General features: G+C 33.9%; 2 protein-coding genes across 3 annotated transcripts in view; one reads left to right on the top strand and one right to left on the bottom strand.

Moving 5' to 3' along the window:
* The first annotated feature begins 2,047 nt into the window (after positions 1 to 2,047).
* On the top strand, positions 2,048 to 4,081 carry LOC140438812 (uncharacterized). The gene is made up of 2 exons (XM_072528460.1): positions 2,048 to 2,337; positions 3,376 to 4,081. The coding sequence occupies exons 1-2, from the start codon at positions 2,051 to 2,053 to the stop codon at positions 3,494 to 3,496; spliced, it is 408 nt and encodes a 135-aa protein (XP_072384561.1). The 5' UTR covers positions 2,048 to 2,050; the 3' UTR covers positions 3,497 to 4,081.
* An 11,496-nt stretch (positions 4,082 to 15,577) lies between these two features.
* The window catches only part of LOC140448788 (heat shock protein beta-1), a 68,265-nt gene continuing 63,820 nt past the window's right edge, over positions 15,578 to 20,022 (bottom strand). For both annotated transcript variants that reach the window (XM_072541905.1, XM_072541903.1), the window contains one exon: positions 15,578 to 16,295. In XM_072541905.1, the coding sequence (XP_072398006.1) occupies positions 16,104 to 16,295 (192 nt within the window). In that variant the 3' untranslated portion in view covers positions 15,578 to 16,103. The remainder of the gene's footprint in view (positions 16,296 to 20,022) is intronic.

The raw sequence follows: 20,022 nt of genomic DNA, 5'->3' as shown, positions 1-20,022 counted from the left end.
TCGCCATTATAAATCAGAATTTTACTATAAAGCAAGCACACGTGTTCGTATCCAATATTAATTGTACCATTAAACCAGTACCAGTAAACAATTATTCACATTCGGTTTATCAACTTAGTAGGTACCGCTGCATCAATAATATATTAAAACAAATGTGTATTTCTGAATTTTTTTATTGAAGTCATTTATAAATTAGTATTTAAAAATAGAAAATTTTTCATCAAAATTAATGAATATACACTCCCAGTATTCATTATTCTTTTTTCTTCAATTAAAGAAGTCTGTGATAGTAAGTTTATTTCAACTATTAATACAGTGATACCTACCAGTAAGTTAACACTTACATATTAGTTGTTTATTTTAGCTACAACACCCTGTTGTATAAGAAAAAAAAGCAAATGTTATAGAAAGAAGTTTTTTTTATTTTAAACAATTTTGAAACGAATAAATATTATAGAACTAACATTTTTTATAACTGAATATAAATAAATGACAAATTCAACTGACAACTACATATTATTATATGTATTATAATCAACATCAAGCATAGAAGAAAAGTGAATAAAATATACACACTCGATAGAAAAAATATCGACGCAGGACAGATCAGCAGTTGTCTAATGATATGTAATGATATGATAATATATGTAAAGAAATATGTTTCCAAGTTCAGTGAATCAACTACACATAATAAAACATATTTATATTAAAATGCAGAAAATATTCACAGATTCTTGTGATCACATATAATATTTAATAATAAAACACATAATTTAACAAATAATTTTGGAGATTGAAGTGTTAAAAGATAAACCACAAAAAGGACAGTTAATGTTTTGGTGAGAGCGTTTTTGTCACTTTAATATTTGGCGAGAGCGCTAGTTTACTTCATAAAATTATAGCATGACTAACTAGATGGCGTCACCAACGTTAGTGTGTATTCCTAATTGCATAGCTGCTAGGAACTGGCATGTATATAATGTTAAGTGAAAAAGTTTCAAAAAGATATGTTATTTATAAGCGTATTGTATTATATATATTCTAATTTTAGATATATAATATTTACGTCATAAATTCAATATTTTAGCTGTGACATCTATATATCGATGACTAAACTAGTTCAGAAGTTAATTTATTTTGACATTACTCCATGTATGGTTTGTGTTACTCCCTAAATGTTATACAAATGTAGCAGTATAACTGGTTGCCTAGTATTAGCATTTAATACCACAAAATGCAGGAAACATTTAGAGATAATTCATCATAATGGAATAATATTTAATATAAAATACTGCAATATTAATTAATAGGTAACTCTGAATTGGTTCCGTCAGATGGATAAATAGCACAAATAAAATATTAAGTACAGTTAGTAAGTAAATATAGCTAAAATAAAACAATACATAATCGGCATTTCTTATTTTTTTCATAAATAGTTTAATTTTATGTTTCTTGAAGTCAACAAAATTATTTACCCAGTTTTTCATACAACCAGTAATATTTTACGTTTCTTAGCAACAATTTGGCCGAATTTGTAAAAAATTAGTATTTGCCAAAATTACACTGTCAAACCGCTCTCGCCAAGATTGTAACTGTTTTTTAATGGATAATACTTGCTTAGTATACCCAGTTTACTTATCCCATCTCCCAGTGTCTAGTACATTGATTACTTAAGTAATTCATTTTTTGCTGCTATATTCATAGATAAATAATATAGTATATATGGCTACATTTGACAAATTTTGACTTCGACTGTAGTCGGCTGAAAATTACTATACAACCAATGACATGTGCTCAAAGACAATATTAATATAGGGAAGGGTGGACATAGTGGCCACTGCGGGCATAGTGGTCACTGGTTTTGTCCGGTGTTGATACACAGCGACAGGCCCGTCAACTCTTTCATTTGAACGTCTTAGATGTGTTAGGCTACGGTTATATTGGACGCGTAGTCTGACGACCAATCAGTCGGACACAAACGGACGACATTGGTAGTGCGACTAGGTGGTCGGATTGCAAGCGTTTAACTGCGACTATGTGTTCAGAAAACATGGCCGAGGATGAAGAATATTTATTAGAAAATAATTTTTTACTTCTTTTGATGTTAGAAAACTCAAGAGTATGGGTAAATGATATATATAGAAATAGAGAAGAAAATGGCGAGTTTCACTTAATATGGAATGATTTGTTACGCCAACCACAGAAGTTTTTTGAATATTTTCGAATGTTACCTGAAACATTTAATTATATTTTGTTTCATATTTCCGAAAGACTGGAAAAACAGTCGAACTTTAGAAAGTGTATTCAACCAGCAGAAAAACTGGCATTAACATTAAGGTAAGTCATTACTTATGAAATTATTTATTAAACTAAATTTATTTTTCATACAAACTTAAAAAAGAAATACTTTTTTGAAGTTAGGATATAAAAACTAAAATAAACTAACAAGTCATGTATTCTTCATAACATTGTCATTGACAAGGAAGGTATAAAGGAATTCAATCTTTCAAAAACAGTGGCAACTATGGGGACGCACCAACCAAATAGATCAAGAATTAACAACAGAGCAAATCAACAAGCATATGATATTAGAAATGCTTTTAAAACCTTACTTACTGTTTTCACCCATTTCTTTTGCCAGGGATATCCACATCTTACGAGCCATTTATCGATTGTGATAATCTTTATTAGTTTGGTCCCATAATGACTTTCTTTCAAATACACCCAAAATTAATTTTTCAATATCCATTTTCAGACGCACGTTGCCGCAGGAAAAAAGTTTGTATTTTGAAATTAGTCGTCCGTAAACGTGCATAAACTGACGGCTAGTACTTATTCAATATATAAAAGGTAAGCTGTTCTGCTCATTTGTTTAAAAGTTATTGAAAATTTTTGTGATTTTCAACATCCTTATATAAGATAAGTGTATTTAATTAGTAATTATTACAACCAAACTTTCATTCAAAATACAGGCAAATGGTAGTAACGTCTTAAAAGAGTTGTATTTAGGCTACAAAACGATGTGTTTGTGTAACGCCTTGCTCGATTCATTTAGCCGGTAGTGTGGCATTTATATAATCGCGGCTAAGAGGGCAAAGTAGCCACGTCTGTGGCCACTATGCCCGACATAAAGTAAAATATATTTTCATTGAAAAATAATAGTATTTTATGTTATTATTAGCATAATAGCATGTGTTTTATTTCAATTTTTACCGATTAAAGTCTGGTTTAGGGGTTTTCACCTGCAGTAAATCTATTTTAGCAGGTAATGTAGACTTTATATTATATTCCAAGATCACTTATTGTACTATGTAATTACTTGATACAATAAATTAGCATTACTGTATACGATTAAAATGTTTTTTTTTTTTTCAGATGTAGCGATGGTGTCAAAATATCAGAGAAAGAGTCATCAGCAGTCATGAGACTCCGCAGCGATGCAAAGAGCAATCGATGCCGTGAAGAAAGACGGAATGCCTTATCAAACGGCTGCTAAAACCTTCACTGTGCCTAGGAACACACTAAAACGTTGCGTACTAAATAAAAGTCAAGACGCCACTGACAATAACAAAATATTAGGCCATTTTCGAGCTGTTTTCAACAAAGAACAACCACAGCAGTTGGTAAATTATCTCTTGGAGATGAAGGTACGTTTTTTTTGTGGAATTACTGTAGCTGATTTGCGCAGCCTTACTTACCAACTGGCTGAACGGAATAACATCCTCCATGGTTTGAATAAAGAAACGAAATTAGCAGGAAAAGATTGGGTAACTGGGTTCACAAAGCGCCCACCTGAGCTTGTGTTAAGAAAATCTGAGGCGACTTTAGCAGCAAGGGCGCAAGCATTTAAGAAAACAAATGTAAGTTTTTTGACATTTTGGGGGATGTTTAAAAACATCACTTTGATCCTCCATAGAATTTACAATGAAACTGGACTTATGACTGCCCAGTCAAAGACTTTAAAGGTTTTGCTCCAAAAGAGCGGCGGCAAGTCGGATCTCTTATATCTGCAGAGAGAGGTGTTCTCAGCACATTTGTAATTTCTATGTCAGCTGGGGGAGTTTTTATTCCTCCTTTTATCATCTTCCCTAGACAGCGGATGAAAGTGGAACTTCAAGACGGCGCTCCACCTGGAACAGCTTTTGTTTGTCATTCTTCAGAGTGGATGCAAACTGAGATCTTTACACAATGGTTTGACCATTTCTTGAAATTTGCGAAGTCATCCGAAGACGACTCAGTTTTGTTCATACTTGATGGACATTCCACCTATACAAAAATCTAGATTTCATTGAAGGGCTAGAGAAAATCACAGAACTGTAGTTTGCATTCCCCCCACTGTAGTCATAAGCTGCAGCCACTCGATGCTACTTTCATGGGGCCCTTTAATGCTTATTATGTCCAAGCGATCGAAAGATTCTTGCGTAATAATTCTGGTAGATTAGTGACACAGTATCAGGTATCTTGGAGAGGCTTTTCCATTTGCAGCTACTTCAACTATTGCGGTAAAGGGGTTTGGAAAATGTGGCATAGTTCCTATAAACAGACAGAAGTTTACTGACGCGGATTTTGCTGCAGCCATGACCACAGAAATTTCCGTGCAAGATTCTAGCTCTCTTCAAGAAGCTGAAAATCAAGAACTGGGTGTTGAATACCAAGAGAAAACTTCTGCTGTGGTGCCAGGAGAAGATTTGGCAGATTCGCAACAAAATATTCTTCGACGTCAAGACACCACTTGCAAGTAAAGAGAACCCGCTTTCTGGAGAGATAGATTTCCGATCAGCAACCTCTGCATCCAACGCTTCAGTTCCTATGTTTTTCAATGACCACAGACAAAAATTCACTGTAGGATCTGGAGATCGAAACTCTACGTTCGTTCTAATTTCTAAAGACTCGCCAAAGCCAAGTACTTCAACATTCCAGCACAGTGCACTTCCTTATTTCAGTACTTCATGTGATTTAATCAGCAACTTCAAGTGCAAGGGCACTACACTTTTGCTGTAAGCCCACGGGATATTGTTCCAATCCCTAAAGCAAATATTAGCAAACGAGAAAATAAGCGAAAAAAATGAACAGCTGCAGTTTTAACCTCAAGCCCTTTCAAGATGGAACTAGTAGCCGCAAAAGCAGAAAAAGAAGAAAAGGAAAGGTTTAAGAGAATAAAGCTGAAACTGAAAAAATCAAAGCAGAGTAACAAGAGGAATGAAGGAAGCAAAGAAAAATTAAAGAAAAGCAGAAAACGAAATCAATATCAGCGAAGCGTGCTTTATTTAATAACTCGAACAGTGACATGAGTGATACTGATTGCCTTTTCTGCGGGGATTCCAAGTCAAGGGAATATGAAGGCTGGATAAAGTGTTCGGGCTGTTTACGATGGGCACATTAAGCTTGTGCTGGGTGTGAAGAAGAAGACAATGACTTTATTTGTGACGTTTGTAAATAAACTCGGTGTGAAACTTTGTTTTTCTACAATGGCAATAATGTTTTTATTTTGAAAATACACTTTCATTTAGTATACAAATTCAGTTTAAATTTTGTATTTTACATCGGACAAAGTAGCCAGCTCATGGCCAATTTGCCCCACCTCGCAGGGCAAAGTGGCCATTTGGTAGGGTTAGGGTAAAAAATATGTATCTAAAAAATTTACCGAGATAAAGTGAAAATTTAAATTGCCTTATGTAGCTAGTATATAGGGTATCGTATGTTAATATAAATATAGTGTATTTCTAATTTATTTTCTTCAAGATAAAGAAAAACATTTCTTAGCATGGCTACTTTCCCACCCTTCCCCTACTTTAATTTAAAATAATTTTAGCAGTTTTATTTTAAAAGGATCTATTCTAATTTTAGCTAGATTTTATTAGTTTACTGCTGGGATATATTTATGCCAATGTGTATTAAAGTAAAGATGTAATAAAGCCAAGTATTTTTTTTTCTATTTGTATCAATAAATAAAATTTTGTCATGCTATTGTCCTAATAGCAAAAAGAAGCATTAAATGGTTAAAGTACTGAGAATCCAACGCTTGAAAGAATGCCAGGATACAAATATGAAAAACCTACTTGTACGTTCTCAGATGAAGAAAGAGATAAAGGAGATAGGAGTACGCAGATATTCATACTATTCGCGATAATAAACAACCGGTCTTTATTAAACCAGCTGAGATGGATTGTATTGTAGCGTTTTAAATTTTTTTTAACTACGAAATATTTATATGTTACATGTTATTTCTAACTATAATATTTCAAGATTTTTTTGTCGCTGAACAACGATTTGTTTACATTCAAATCCCCCAAATCTCTGAATACATTGTGAGGTAGAAAAATCAATATAATAAGTGTTATTTCTTCATATTTGAAAGTAGTTTGTTTGAGGGTCGCTTTGTAACATAGTTGAGGCCTGTTTTAAAAACAAGAAATTTATGTTATGGACGTAAGAAGGGTCGCCCACACCAGTATTAGATTTAGGTCAAAAGGGAAATTTATTTTGGTTGAATTTGTAAAATCTAACGCAGAGAAGTCAAGCAAGAGATGTCAGAGTAGAAAGATGTTTGGGTAATTAGGAATGGCGAGTCGATTCAATTTTTTTGTGTTATGTCTTAAGACCGGTTAAGGTGATAATACTCTTTGCATAATGGCAGTTTAGAACAAAGTAATCATCATAAGATTTGTGCAGTACACCGGCACTGAAGAAATTTTGGAAAATTATTATATAGGATGTCCCCGTCGTCAGCTTGCTTCCTCCACCGAAACTAATTCTACATCTTTTGATTGTTCGTCCCTGAGTATGGAAATGGTTGCTTTGTCCCTGTTGGAGAATATGTCCAGATAGATGTCCCATAGATGTGATCCCATAGAAACAGTGAAAATCAAGGTAACATTTAACGTATTAATTTTAAAGTAAAGACAGACATTTTTTTGCTAAAACAATAATTGCTTTCATTAAAAGGATTTGTAATAATTAATAAGTTGTAAATTTTATGGTTTAACTTAGCTGTCATTTTAATTGTTTTTTTTTTAAATTTAATGTTAACATATGACAGCTAGCTCTATTTTTTTCGATATTTATTTGTTTTGTTTGTTTAAAAAAAAGGTTAATCTCTGTGCGGTAACATTTGTAAGTTTTTGTAGTATCTCCAACACCTGGAGTTTGTAAACGAACACATGTAAGTTTTTTATTCTGTATTTGGCAACTATTTATATAGTATATTTTTTATGCCATTTATGTGTTGATAACTGTTTGTATGAGACAAAAATAAACGTTTTGATTTGTTTCTCTGATCCATTTTTTTTTTATTTATTTTAGAAATCTCCTAACCCTTTATGTATTTTTTTATTTTAGGATATTTTTCCTAAATCCAGCAAGTTTAGGATTCTTCGAAGCGGCGTCCTTTAGTGTAAAATAGCTAGAAGCCCTTTCTTGTTGTATTAATTGTCCAGTTGTCCAGGAGATTTACGTAAGTAACCCCTTTCTTTCATATTTTGGTAGCTACACCAATCTGACACCCTTTTCGTTCACTTATCCACGACCCCAGCTCTCCAGCAACCCCCTGAGTGCCGTTCGCATAGTAGCGTTTATTTTGCTTGCCCTATCTTCGCCCCCATAGTTTCTGTCCCCTATTTCTACCCCTATGTTCGTACCCTGAGGTAGGCAATATAATATCGTTACAAAATGGCGCCCCCAAGGTGTGACATTTTTTAGATTTTGTCCTTTTTTCCAAGCCAGTTATATGAAACCCCCTCTTTCTAATAGTGTCCCTAGTGTCTCACAAACAGTAATTGTTATGTAAAGTACCCATATCAACATTGTATTGGATATTAACATGATATGTATTTTTTTTCTATGTAAGGTACTGTAGAAATATTTATATGTATTTTGTGTATTTGGTAAATGAAAGCAAATATTTGAGTTGAATATTTAAATATGTATTTTGGATGATGTTTTAATATTGAAAAGAATTTTTAAAAGTTAATAACAGTAACAAATACCGTTATTGTTGCATTTATTCTTAATTGATTTGACAGATTTTACAGAAAAATCGGATTTTGTAATTTTGTTTGTTCGGTCATTTTGAGTAAATGTCTGTATTGTTGTGAGTGACCTTTTTTTGTTTGAGCTGTGTAGTTGTGAAGTAGTGTTATGCATTTTGTCTTCTAATTAACCATATTTGACGGCGTATTAAATGCCACAGGTTAGTTAAAGTTTGTGTACGAGGAGTAGTCATTGTGAGTCGTAGAGAAGATTCGACCAAGTTTAGTCTCAGTGGTAGACTGTTTGTTTGTTGTGTATCCTTTCTTGTATCTGAATGACCACAGGTGTAATATACTCGTGATCAGGAGATGCTGTTTTAGTTTTAACTAGGAGCAGTCTCATTTAGTTTTCGGAACAAGAGTTGGTTTATTTTGGTGTTTATTTAGTGTAGCTCACTCAAAGGTCAAGTTTTCAATATTATTAATGTTTTGTCTCCCCTTGTATGTAAAGTTTATGTTGCTTGTTAGTGTCCATGTTGTCCCATGTTGTTTAAAACCATTTTTTTAGTCCTTGTTAGTGGAAGTGTGAATTTTTAAGAGACAGGTTAGAGACCTCATTTTTGTTTACCTACTGATTACTAAGTCAAGAGCAGAGGTTGCAGCGAATTGGATGAGTTTTGGATTCCAGTAAGCGGGTGTGCAAGTGAGACTTACTATTAGGTGATAAATGGAAACGGTTGTTTCTTAGAATTGTCATATTTTCTACTAGTTGTTGAGTTTGATCTTAGTTATTTTGTGTGTTTGCTTTCATCCAATTTTTGAAAAATGAAGTCTACTTAGGTTAATCATTTGAAATCAGGAGAGTCATCTTATGAGCTCATAAGAGGTAAAAATGTCCCAAATAAGACAGTTGATGATGAGAGAAAGATGTTAAAGGCTTTGTTGGCCAAAGAGGCCACTTCGTCTTCAAGTTTAGTCGATTTGGTTAATAATGTAGTAGATGCTGAGAAGGAGTTGGATGAGATCATGTTAATTATAGAAGATTTATATAGTAGTGCTCAATCAATAAATGTAGAATCAACCAAAGCTGATTTTGCTAGATTTGAGACAAGGTCTACACATTTAGATACCAGATTAGAAAATTTCCCTACTAATGATGTTGAGGAGGAAATAATAAAGTTTGTCAATGAGTGTAAAGATGATTTGTTGATATTGAAGGGTAATGTGTTAGAAAAAGAGGAAATGTTTGATGAATTAGCGAAACAATCCACTAGTTGCCCAGTTTCAGCCCCTGTAGTTCCTAGTTATACAGTCCCAGCCCCAATAATACAGGTTTCAACTGCTGTCATTATTTCTGATTTACATATTAAGTTTAATGGTGAAAGTAAAGCCCTCCCCACATTTTTAGAAAAAGTAGAGATTCTGCTAGGTCTAGGAATATTTCCGAAGACATCCTGTTTCGTTCAGCCATTGAACTATTTGAAGGTTATGCTGCTATTTGGTATAGGAGTGTTAGAGATAAAATTACTAGTTGGGATGAGTTGGTAGCCCTACTCAAATCTGCTTTTTTGCACCCAGATTATAATGATAATCTCTTAGATGAAATTAAAAGTAGAAAGCAAAAAAGAAATGAATTCATAACCATTTATTCAGCAGTGATGGAAAACCTTTTTAAACGTTTGGAAACTTACCCTAGTGAAGCCCAAAAGGTGAAAATAATGAGGAAAAATATTTTAGTGGACTACATTCCACTAATAGCCCTACAAGATTTTGTTACAGTAGAAATGTTAGTAGCAACTATAAAACGTTTGGAGCAGAATGTCCTGCTCTTGTTGCAGACTACTAAAGGTCTTGCAGGTATTTCAATTGCATGTGGTGAATAATCAAAACAAGCAAGATAAAAGTGGAGTAGTTAACAGACAGGACAGAGAAAATAATTCTTCTAGGAGACCCAATCCCAAATATATGTATGAAAATGATAGACCCAGTCCACCAGAAAATACTGAAATAAGAAACCAGTCTTTTTCATCCCCACCTCCAATGATGCAATCTTTTTCATCCCCACCTCCAGTAATGCAGTCTGCCCCTTATCAAGCCCCCAGAAATCCGAAAAAGATTATTTGTTTTAATTGTAATAGGCCAGGTCATATTTTCCGTGACTGTAGAAGCAAGTCAGTATCTTGTTATCGTTGTGGTTATAAAGGTGTGACCATATCTTCTTGTCCTAAGTGTTGTATTTCGAATAGGTCTAAGACCAATAGACCTTACAGGCCATCATTGAACCCAATTTTTGAAAAGAAAGATTTTGATAGTCGTCCTCATGTTAGTATTTCTATTTTTTCTATGAACTTTGTAGTTCTTCTAGACAGTGGTTGCTCTACATCCGTTCTAGGTGCCGCTGGAGTTGAATTTTTAAATTATCAAGAAATTAAATATAATCCCACATCTAATAAGCATGGCTGCTTAGCAGATGGTCTATTTCTACCCCTATGTTCGTACCCTGAGGTAGGCAATATAATATCGTTACAGTATTGAAAATCGATAATCGCCTAACCCATAATTAACCACAGGAAAATAAGTCATCAAATTTACTTTTATAATTACAAGTACGAGCTACTACATTTGAATGATTGGAACTGCTTTATATAAAGTTTTAACATCAATGTAGCACACAGTGGTAACGTCTGAACCTGGAGAACGCAATCTCAAATGAAGTTCTGAAACTGTTTTCTTGTGGCATGTCTAAATTAAATACTGTGTTGTGTGTGTGTTTAGATTAATGACCTTGGTTTAGACCAATTGGACAGCCTGTAAAATACTGTGTTTGTATAGGAATAGGCCACAATTGATGGTAATGACAACTATCAGAGTTTGAATTTTCCATAAGGCAAAACATCCCCCCTTATATATTTTCAGCCAAATGTGGCTGTTGCCTATAACACCGTGGGCAAAAGTGAATCAACCTTCAATTTTGTTGACATTACTTAACCATAGACATATAATATAAGATAGACTGATCGTTGCAATACCAGCCCGTTCCCCCAGTGCAAAAGAGCAAACTGACGGAAAACAGTACCTGCATCTCTTTCTAATTTGCCAGGCTTATCGACCGCATGACCTAAATAACCTATGACGTCACGTGGTCGATAAACCCAGCCCATTAAAAAGAGATACAGGGACTGCTTAGGGCAGTTTTCTCTGTCGCACTGGGGAAACGCGACTGTATTGCGGCAGTCAGTATATCCTGTATTATATGTCAAATAGAATATGGCCCGAATAGAATTCTGACGTATCGGGATTCTAAAACGTATGATGTTTGTTTTGACACACTAAAAATATTCTATGCAGATTTATTTTGATATTATGAATGAATATGAAACATGCAAAATAAAACATTTTGAGGCACACAAAATGGTACACTACAAATTAGTTATAGTATCGTGTTCGCCACTTAGTAACAGACTTCGGTCTAATGATTGATTTTTTTTATTATATTCGTTATATATAATGTACTCGTTATTTCCTCTTCTTTTATTTGCCATGTCGCATGTTAGGATTCGATCAGTTGTTTATTTTCTTCTCAGCCAGAGGCCTAAAACTCTATTTTTATACAAAGTGCCCTATGATATCTTATATGACGCTATACGTTCATTAATAATGAAGATAGTGTGTGTGTGTGTGTAATCGGATGGGCTCGTGTTCGTGTAAGCGCGTGATCGTGTGGGCACGTTCATATATGCTGTGAGCGTCTTTGTGTGGTCGCTTGTTAGTGAATGGGGGTCTTCATGTGGTCATGTTTTCATGTGTGCGCGTGTTTTTGTAAGAGTGTGTTCGTGAGGGCAGCTGTTTGTGTGGGCGCGTTTTTGTGTAAGCATGTCCGTGTGAGCGATTGTTTCTTGTGGTCACGTGTTAGTGTGTGCGCGTGATCGCTTGTTAGTGTGGGCGCGTGTTTGTGTGAACGCGTTTTAGTGTGGGCACTTTCATGTATGCTGTATGTGTGTGTTTGTATGTGAGTTTGTGTGTGTGTTTGTAACATTTTTAAACCAAATTCAACGGTGTACCACAATGAGGGACTTAACTTAAATTTTCAATTTATTTATTTTTAAAAATAATCAATTGAAGTGTGATGTGATTCAAAATGTGAAGTCATTTTATAGGAGGTGCTCAAAATGACCTTCTTATTCAACACAAGTTCACGTGTACATGTCGCATGTATCATCTCCGAAGTAATTAGGGTACATGCTTGTCTAATTTTAGTTTTTAAATCGTCTACATCTGTAGTTTCTTCTTTATAAACAATTCCTTTTAAATAACCTCATACAAAAAAATCTAAGTGTGATAGCACAAGCAATCTTGGAGGCAATAGGACTGTCCGTTAGTTCCAATCCATCTGTTTGGACATGTGGCATTAAGATAATTGATTACTATACCGCAGTTATGTGGGGGTACGCCATCATTACCATATCGTACCTCCTCCTTTAGATATTCTTAAAAAATATATTAAACGCCAATTAAATAACTCACACCAAATATAAATTTCCGTTTAGTTTGAAAGCGAGTTTCACTTAACACGTGCGGATTTTCCACTGACCAATAATGGGAGTTATGGCGATTTACAATCCCATTGTTATGAAAACGAGTTCCATCATTTCTAGTTAAGTTAAAAAGTTATGAGTGTCTTGCCTTATCATATTGGTATTAGTCTTGCATTATGACGATGAAGCAAACACAGTTTAAACGGATGTTAATGGTGTTTTTTTTAAATCCTTGGAACTGTAGTTGAAGACACTCTAGTTTCTATAGCTATCGATGTAAAATGTTTACTAAATTTTGTTCCTTCATATATTGGTTTGACATGATCTCTATATTTACCGTTCGGAAATGAACTTTGCCGGATCTTATCCTCAACCCTAGCAAAAGATGGCAATAAGGTTTTTTTTTCGAAAAAGCGTCCCATATATAAGGCTTGAGCATATCGAGCATTGTTCCTACATTCATCATAAAACAACAAAATATCTACGTATTCATTCTGTGTGAATAGGAAAGGCATTTTTACTACTGTATGAACTCAAAATATTCTAAAACTAAAATGAACGTATTAGTGAGTAAACACAAGAAATTTGATTAGCTCTTACTATTTGTAGTTGTCAAAAAAGGATTTAAATAAAATTTCAAGGACAACTTGATTTTCTTGTGAATTTGTAAAAACTATGAAAGTTTCTGGTTAATTTAAATATGATAAATGCGCCATTAAATTAAAAATTTAGCGCATTTATTAACATTAGTTAGTTTTCCATTGTAATGACCTCTCAGCGCCCGTGATGACGTCACAGATCTCATGTATACATCAATTGATAGTATTCTAGATAGAATTGACAATCCACAATTTTCAAATAAAAATATTCATTACTTCCTGAATTTTAGGCTGCTAAAAACATGTTAGAACACCTTCTATAGGCCCTGATTTATACCCAAACACCTTTGTGCCAATACATGAATACCAAACAATGCCCCTTTGGTGACCATATCTCTTCTTAACCCTACTTGATTCTCGGAACATTTTTTGGTGTTCGGTGAAGTTAGAAAATTCAACTAAAATTTTAATGTTATCTTCATCAATGAGTTTCAGGAGCTCTATTCATCATCATCATTGGCTCCACAACCCATGTCTTGGCCTGCTCAAGGATAAGTCTCCATTCTCTCCTATTCTTCGCCTTGGCTTTCCAGTTTCGTACTCCCAACATTCTCAAGTCTTCCTCCACCTGATCCTTAAATCGTGCTCTGGGTCTGCCTCTCCTTCTCACTTTATCTATTCTTTGATTATAAATATGTTTTGGCAGCTCCATCCTCTATTAGTAGCTCATTAGGTCCGTCAGTCTTAACCTTCTTTGTTTGCTTGATCGTATGTAATAACTTCCACGCGTAAAATCGGTGGATCCATTTCTACAAAAGGGTGGGGAGTCATTGGTGCTCGATGATCATGGAAAAGGTCTTTTATGTATTCTGACCAGCGGATTAGCTGTTGTTCGACGTTTGAAATCAGTAAATTATTCCTGTATTTAATTACAGTTGTTTGCTTGTAAGCAATTGATACTCTTTGACCTTTTTGTGAAAGTTAAAGCTGTAATACTTCTGTTCGTATTCTTTAACTTTTTACCTTTCCTGAGAATCCCATACTTTACATCCCATTTGATCTCATGGTTTATTTCCCCTTGTACTTAATTGGATCTTGCTTATTTAATGTTCTTTCATCCATTAAGTTTAAGATCTCGTCTCCCATCCAGTTTTGTTTTGCTAGTCGGTCTGCCAATAATTTTTTTTCTCCTACTGTCACTATGGCATTTTTAGTGTCATCCCATGTTTAGTCTCTCTTCGGCAGGAGCCGAAGGTTCTTATTTATTTTCTGCTAAGCTTCTTGCCGAATAACCGGATTTTTAGTTCGATATTATTCTAATTTTTTTTTATATCCTTTATTACATAAATTGGATTTCTCTTAGTTTATTTCATAAAGCTTATTTCTTTACTTTGTTTTCAAATTGTTTCAAAATCTTTCTAACTTCTCTTTTTATGCCATCAGTATAATTACATCGATGTTAATGGCAGCTAATCTGAAAAGCTCAACGTAGGTGGCGCTTGTGTAGTTGGAGGTTACGTCAACTCTTCAAATCAATTTACTTGTAAGTAAATATTGCGTTTATTTTGGCTGTGTGAATTTAATTTGAGAAAATAAAATGCCTCAATGTTGTGCCTTTGTGCTCATCGAGAACATCAGGACACAGGTTTCCCAAAGATATTCTGATGACAAAAAACTGGATTCTAGCAAGAAGGCATAAATATGTGCCGACAATAAATGCACGTATTTGTTAAAATACTTATATTTTTCTGGAATATTTAGTTGCAGCCATATTTACTAAGAATTTAACAGGGAGAACCCTGTAGTTGGCTGTATGCCACAGGTATAACATATTAAAATGAAGTAAAGACTTCGGTTGTATGTTTTTATATTAAATTAATTTAATATACTAACATACAAAAGAAGTCACCACTGTTACGTTACATGACTGTATTAGCTCAAACTCAAATACTTCACTATAAAACTCAGATGAACATAAATATTTTTATTTTGGTCTGAGCTATAGAAATAAAACATTAAGAAGATTATTAATATAGTTTACCTTTCGATAGTTGCTTCCTTTTTTCCAGTAACTTTGGCATTCCTTCTCCTTAATTTATTTTTTAACGCACAAACAGTCCAAGATCCGTATTTTTCTGCCATAATTTATTAAATCGTAAACAAAAACACCATATACAAACTTCACGAACTGTCATAACGTTAACCATAGATAAATAATATATGACGTTGACCCCCAACTACACTAGCGCCGCCAAGCGGGAGCAACGGCGTACATAGCTGTCATTCCTGTGTATAACACCTTGTGTATATATGTTATGTTTCTAGGATTCTTCTTCTTACGAAAGAAAGCTATGCCAACTATGTATATGTCATCTTTTATTAAACAAATATTACACAATAGCATATGCCACAATAATTTTGTACTTGATTTCAATAAAACAACATGAGTTATATAAAAGAAATAAGAGTCCAAACATACGAGATTAAAAATAATTTATTCGTAAATATCCTACACATGATACAATTTGTTACACTACGCCTACGGTGAAATTGCTGGTTATTGAACATCGAACCATAGACCTTCACAAGAATTTAACCAAACAATTTTACATTAGCTTCAATTTTGTCACAAATAAAGTTGTTAAAAATTATTTTCATTGCATAATTAAGCTTTGTGAAAGGATGTTAATCAACCTTGAAGTTTACGGCCGCCATCAAGAAGATAGTCACAAATAGTATGGAACCATCCGGCAACTATGTATGAGGTTTATTGTGTATTTAACGATTTGTGACTTGTGCTGTGTAGACAATAAGTACTTTAAAGCCAACACTGAATTTGTGACTTACCATAAACAAGCCAGACAACGTTGCCAAATTTTAAAAAATGAAGTAAAATAAAAATTTTGTTAGTCACATGAGTTGTTACATTTTAAATTATTAATCGATGAGTATTTGCTAGCGGACATAAACGTCTCAAAGGCTTATGAGGAATTTTTAAATAATTAATGTTGTATTGGAATTAATTTTTCTCCTGAAGTGATCGCTGGAAGAGGTGCTTCGACAGTAAGGACGCCATCTTTACTTAAGGAGCTCTTGATGTGTTCGGGGTTTGTTCCTTTAGGCAGTAAGAATTCCCTATTGTATTCTCTGTATACGGATTTTGATTCTGTCTTCTCTTCGTGTTTAGCGTGAACCTGAAAACAAAAAAGAGATCAATTATATCATCATGGTTTAACACGGAGGTGGTTTGTTTTATAACAAAAATGATACTAAACTAGAATAACTTTACAGTAAGATTTGATGTTTTACATAGCTAAGGGAATTCTTTCCAAAAGGACCCATGAAACGACAGAAATATCAGAATGTTAAAATGTTATGATTAAAAATGGTCTTAAAATTCACTGACCAACCAGTAGCATAATTCAGTCAAGTTTAAAATTTATAGGTGAAATATTACGACCAGTTTTAACAAGAACCTCGTTAGAAATAAGCTGTCACACGAATTTTAGGCTTATTTGAGTTGATTATGAAATTAACTTAAACCGAAGAGGGTCTACTGAACAGCTAGTATTAGCATTATGAACAATTTTACTGTGTTGTGGCCCATTTTATTCATTCATTTATTTTATTTAGAAATATTCATTCTAATTTTATGATATTTTAGGATGAAAACTTATCGCTTATCGTGTACATACTGTCAAAGCTGAAATTAATATTTAAATTTAGCACAGATTTAAGAAAAAATATTGTACTACAAATATAAGAAAATATTGACATAATTCTATCCACATTCTCACGTAAGATATTTTCGTATTAATTAAGAGTGCAATGATCTTTTATTTAATTTTGCTTATTGCAGTACCCATTATGCATACAAAGTTGTTTTAAATACAAGCGGTGTAAATATACAATCCAGTGAACTGGCACGTGACATTCCCGAAATAGATATTTTAAAGGCGTGTTTAGAATTAGAAATAAAATACGATAGTCGATTAGGTAGTTCTTATGACAATATTGATGGAAATTTCATGAATGATTTAACAATAATTATTCATCTAAGAACTTTTGATATCGTAATTATATCGTTCACTTTTTCTCTTGTAACAATTTTTTATTTAATAACTGATCAAAGTGCAAAGTGGGACTTATATATCCAATAGAAGACACAAAGGTATAGGGAAGAGGCTTGTACCTTGGGCCAGCTTGTACCATGAGCCACCCCATTTTTTTTTAATTTGGCGCGCGAACTCTCTCTGTTTCTTATGTCAAGCTCTTCTACAATCGTCGTCATTCTGTGGTTAGTTGTTGAACGTCACCAGAAATCATTTGCGACCGTCTTAAAAATATAGTGAATTACTTTGTGAAAAGTAAGTATTTATAGGATAGATAATTTTTTTTTAATTTTTGTGTTAACAGATATGGTAAATTAAATCACAGGGTGTGTATGCTTATTCTAACAGGTACTTAAACAACTTAGTGAGAAATATAACAAAACAGTTTTTTTCAGTTTAAATTCATATTCTTTTTCTTTTCGGCCGAGTCTTGTACCTTGGACCACTATCACGTCTTGTACGTTGGTCCGCGGCCCAAGATACAATCTCTTGTAGGTCGATAAATAAAACAGTTCTTTTTTCTTTACATATGCCTAGAAGCAAAACCGACGTAAAAAGAGCTCCGACAGATCATGAAAACCTATTAAACGCATACAACAATGCAATTCAAGAAAAGCAAATATCGGTCTGATTAGCTGCAAAGGAATTCCATGTGTCACGGACAACACAGATTATTGGTCCGTGGTCCCAACAATTTCCTCTCTTATGGTGCTTGCAAAGTCCGCAAGCACCATAGTCTTTTCCACTGATAAGGAAAACGACTTATGTCAGTATTTAACTCAAGCGAGTCATATGCATTATGGACTTTAGCATTTGAATACGCTAAAGCCATCAATCAGCCAGTCCCACCGTCCTGGAATAATAATTATCGTGCCGGAAACAGTGGTTCCTTGGCTTTATGAGTCGCCATAAGCCACTTAGTTTAAGAAAGCCACAAGCCACTAGCCTATCTCGCGTAACTAGCTTCAACAAACACAATGTCTCATTATTTTTTTCAAAATTAAAAGAAGTCATGAATAAGCATACTTTCACACCAGTAAAATATACAATATTGATGAGAGTGGTAACACTAATGTTCACGTTCCTGGAAAAATTGTAGCTTGCAAGGGTATTAAACAAGTTGGTTCTGCTACAATTGGAGAAAGGGGTACTAATGTAACATTTATCGCTACTATAAGTGCTTCAGGGAATGTTGTCCCCCCTATGTACATATTTCCCAGAGTGAATTTTAACCCCTAATATGCTGAAAGGTGCACCTGCTGATTCGGTGGGAACGGCTCATCCTAGTGGTTGGTCCAATGGAGTCATATTCTTAGAATATTTAAGGCATTTTATACATATCACAAAGCCTTCCGTTGATGATAAAATATTAATAATATTAGACAATCATGAAAGTCATATTACCCCCGAAATCATCAACTTAGCTAAAGAACATGGGATCGCAATATTGACTATTCCACCTCATACGAGCCATAAGCTCCAACCCCTCGATCGCAGTGTTTTTGGCCCATATAAAACTTATTATAACAACGCGTGCACCGAATGGATGATAAGAAACTCAGGAAAACCAATATCTATTTATGATGTCGCGAAAATTTCTAGTAAGGCATATAAACTAGCATTTAATCGCACAAATATTGAATCTGGATTCAGAGTTTCAGGGATCTGGCCAGTGAATAAAAAGTATTTTAAGAACACGAGTTCTATAGTTCTTCGGTCACTGATAGAGATAATCCTGTTAATACCAATGAAGACATTTATTTCAGACCCCCTATTAATAATCATAAAATAACTGCTGAGACTGAAGAACCTGAGCTACCATACAAGTCCTTTACCTAAGGCACTTCCAAGAACAAAAATACAAAAAGATCGTAAAAGGGGCAAGTGTCGAGTCTTAACTGATACACCTGAGAAAAATGAAATAAAAAACGAGCACGAGGAAAAAATGAACAAAAATATGAAGAAAACAGCTGTGAAAAGAAAAGTTATGGACACCCAACCGAGAAAGCAACATTTAACAGACAATAAAATTAAAAAGACTAAACCAGTATTTCCCCAATCGAAGGATCTCAACAATTCATCATCTTCTGACAACGACGACGTCGAAAGCATTCCTTACGATAATAGTTCGGATCCGTCTTCTGAGCATGAGTCAGACATAGATTGGGAAGGACATATGTCTAAAAATAACAAACCAGACACACGAACAGATTTTACACTGGAAACTGGTAGATTCTACCTAACAAAGCTTATTGGAAAGAGGATCGTACGATTTTATGTTGCTAAAATAGTATCTTTAACTCCAACAATAATGGTTAATTACCTGAAGATAATCCGCTTATCTGAAAGCTTCTGCCTGATTGATATAAAGGCATATAAATTCGAAAAGGAAGACATCATTGAAAGCGTCGTGGAAGTTCCCAAGAAAGATGGATCCTCAAAACGTCAACAAGATATTTATACTTTTAACTATTTAAGTATTTGGTTAAGTAAAGTTTACGTTATTTAAATGGTTTGTTCTTATGTTTAATAATAATAAATCATTGATTTATATTATTGGTAACTCATTTTGCTTAAAATGGTCCTTATTCTAAACAAAACTTAATAAAACAAATATTAAAAGGATTTTATTCCTATGTAACCTTAAATGTGTCTGTTTATTAAAATAAAAGTTTTGGTAATTATGTTTACCAGTGGCCCAAGGTACAACCTTTGGTGGACCAAGGTATAATACGTATTGTACCTTGAGCAAATTGTAGGCGTTCAGGAATTTTTTTCTTTTAAGAAAACCAACTCATGTAATCAGTTG

This window comes from Diabrotica undecimpunctata, chromosome 1 (assembly GCF_040954645.1).
Source record: "Diabrotica undecimpunctata isolate CICGRU chromosome 1, icDiaUnde3, whole genome shotgun sequence".
Classification (NCBI taxonomy): Eukaryota; Metazoa; Arthropoda; class Insecta; order Coleoptera; family Chrysomelidae; genus Diabrotica; species Diabrotica undecimpunctata.
Note: the sequence above shows the minus strand (reverse complement) of the source record. Positions and strands in the feature narration are given on the sequence as shown.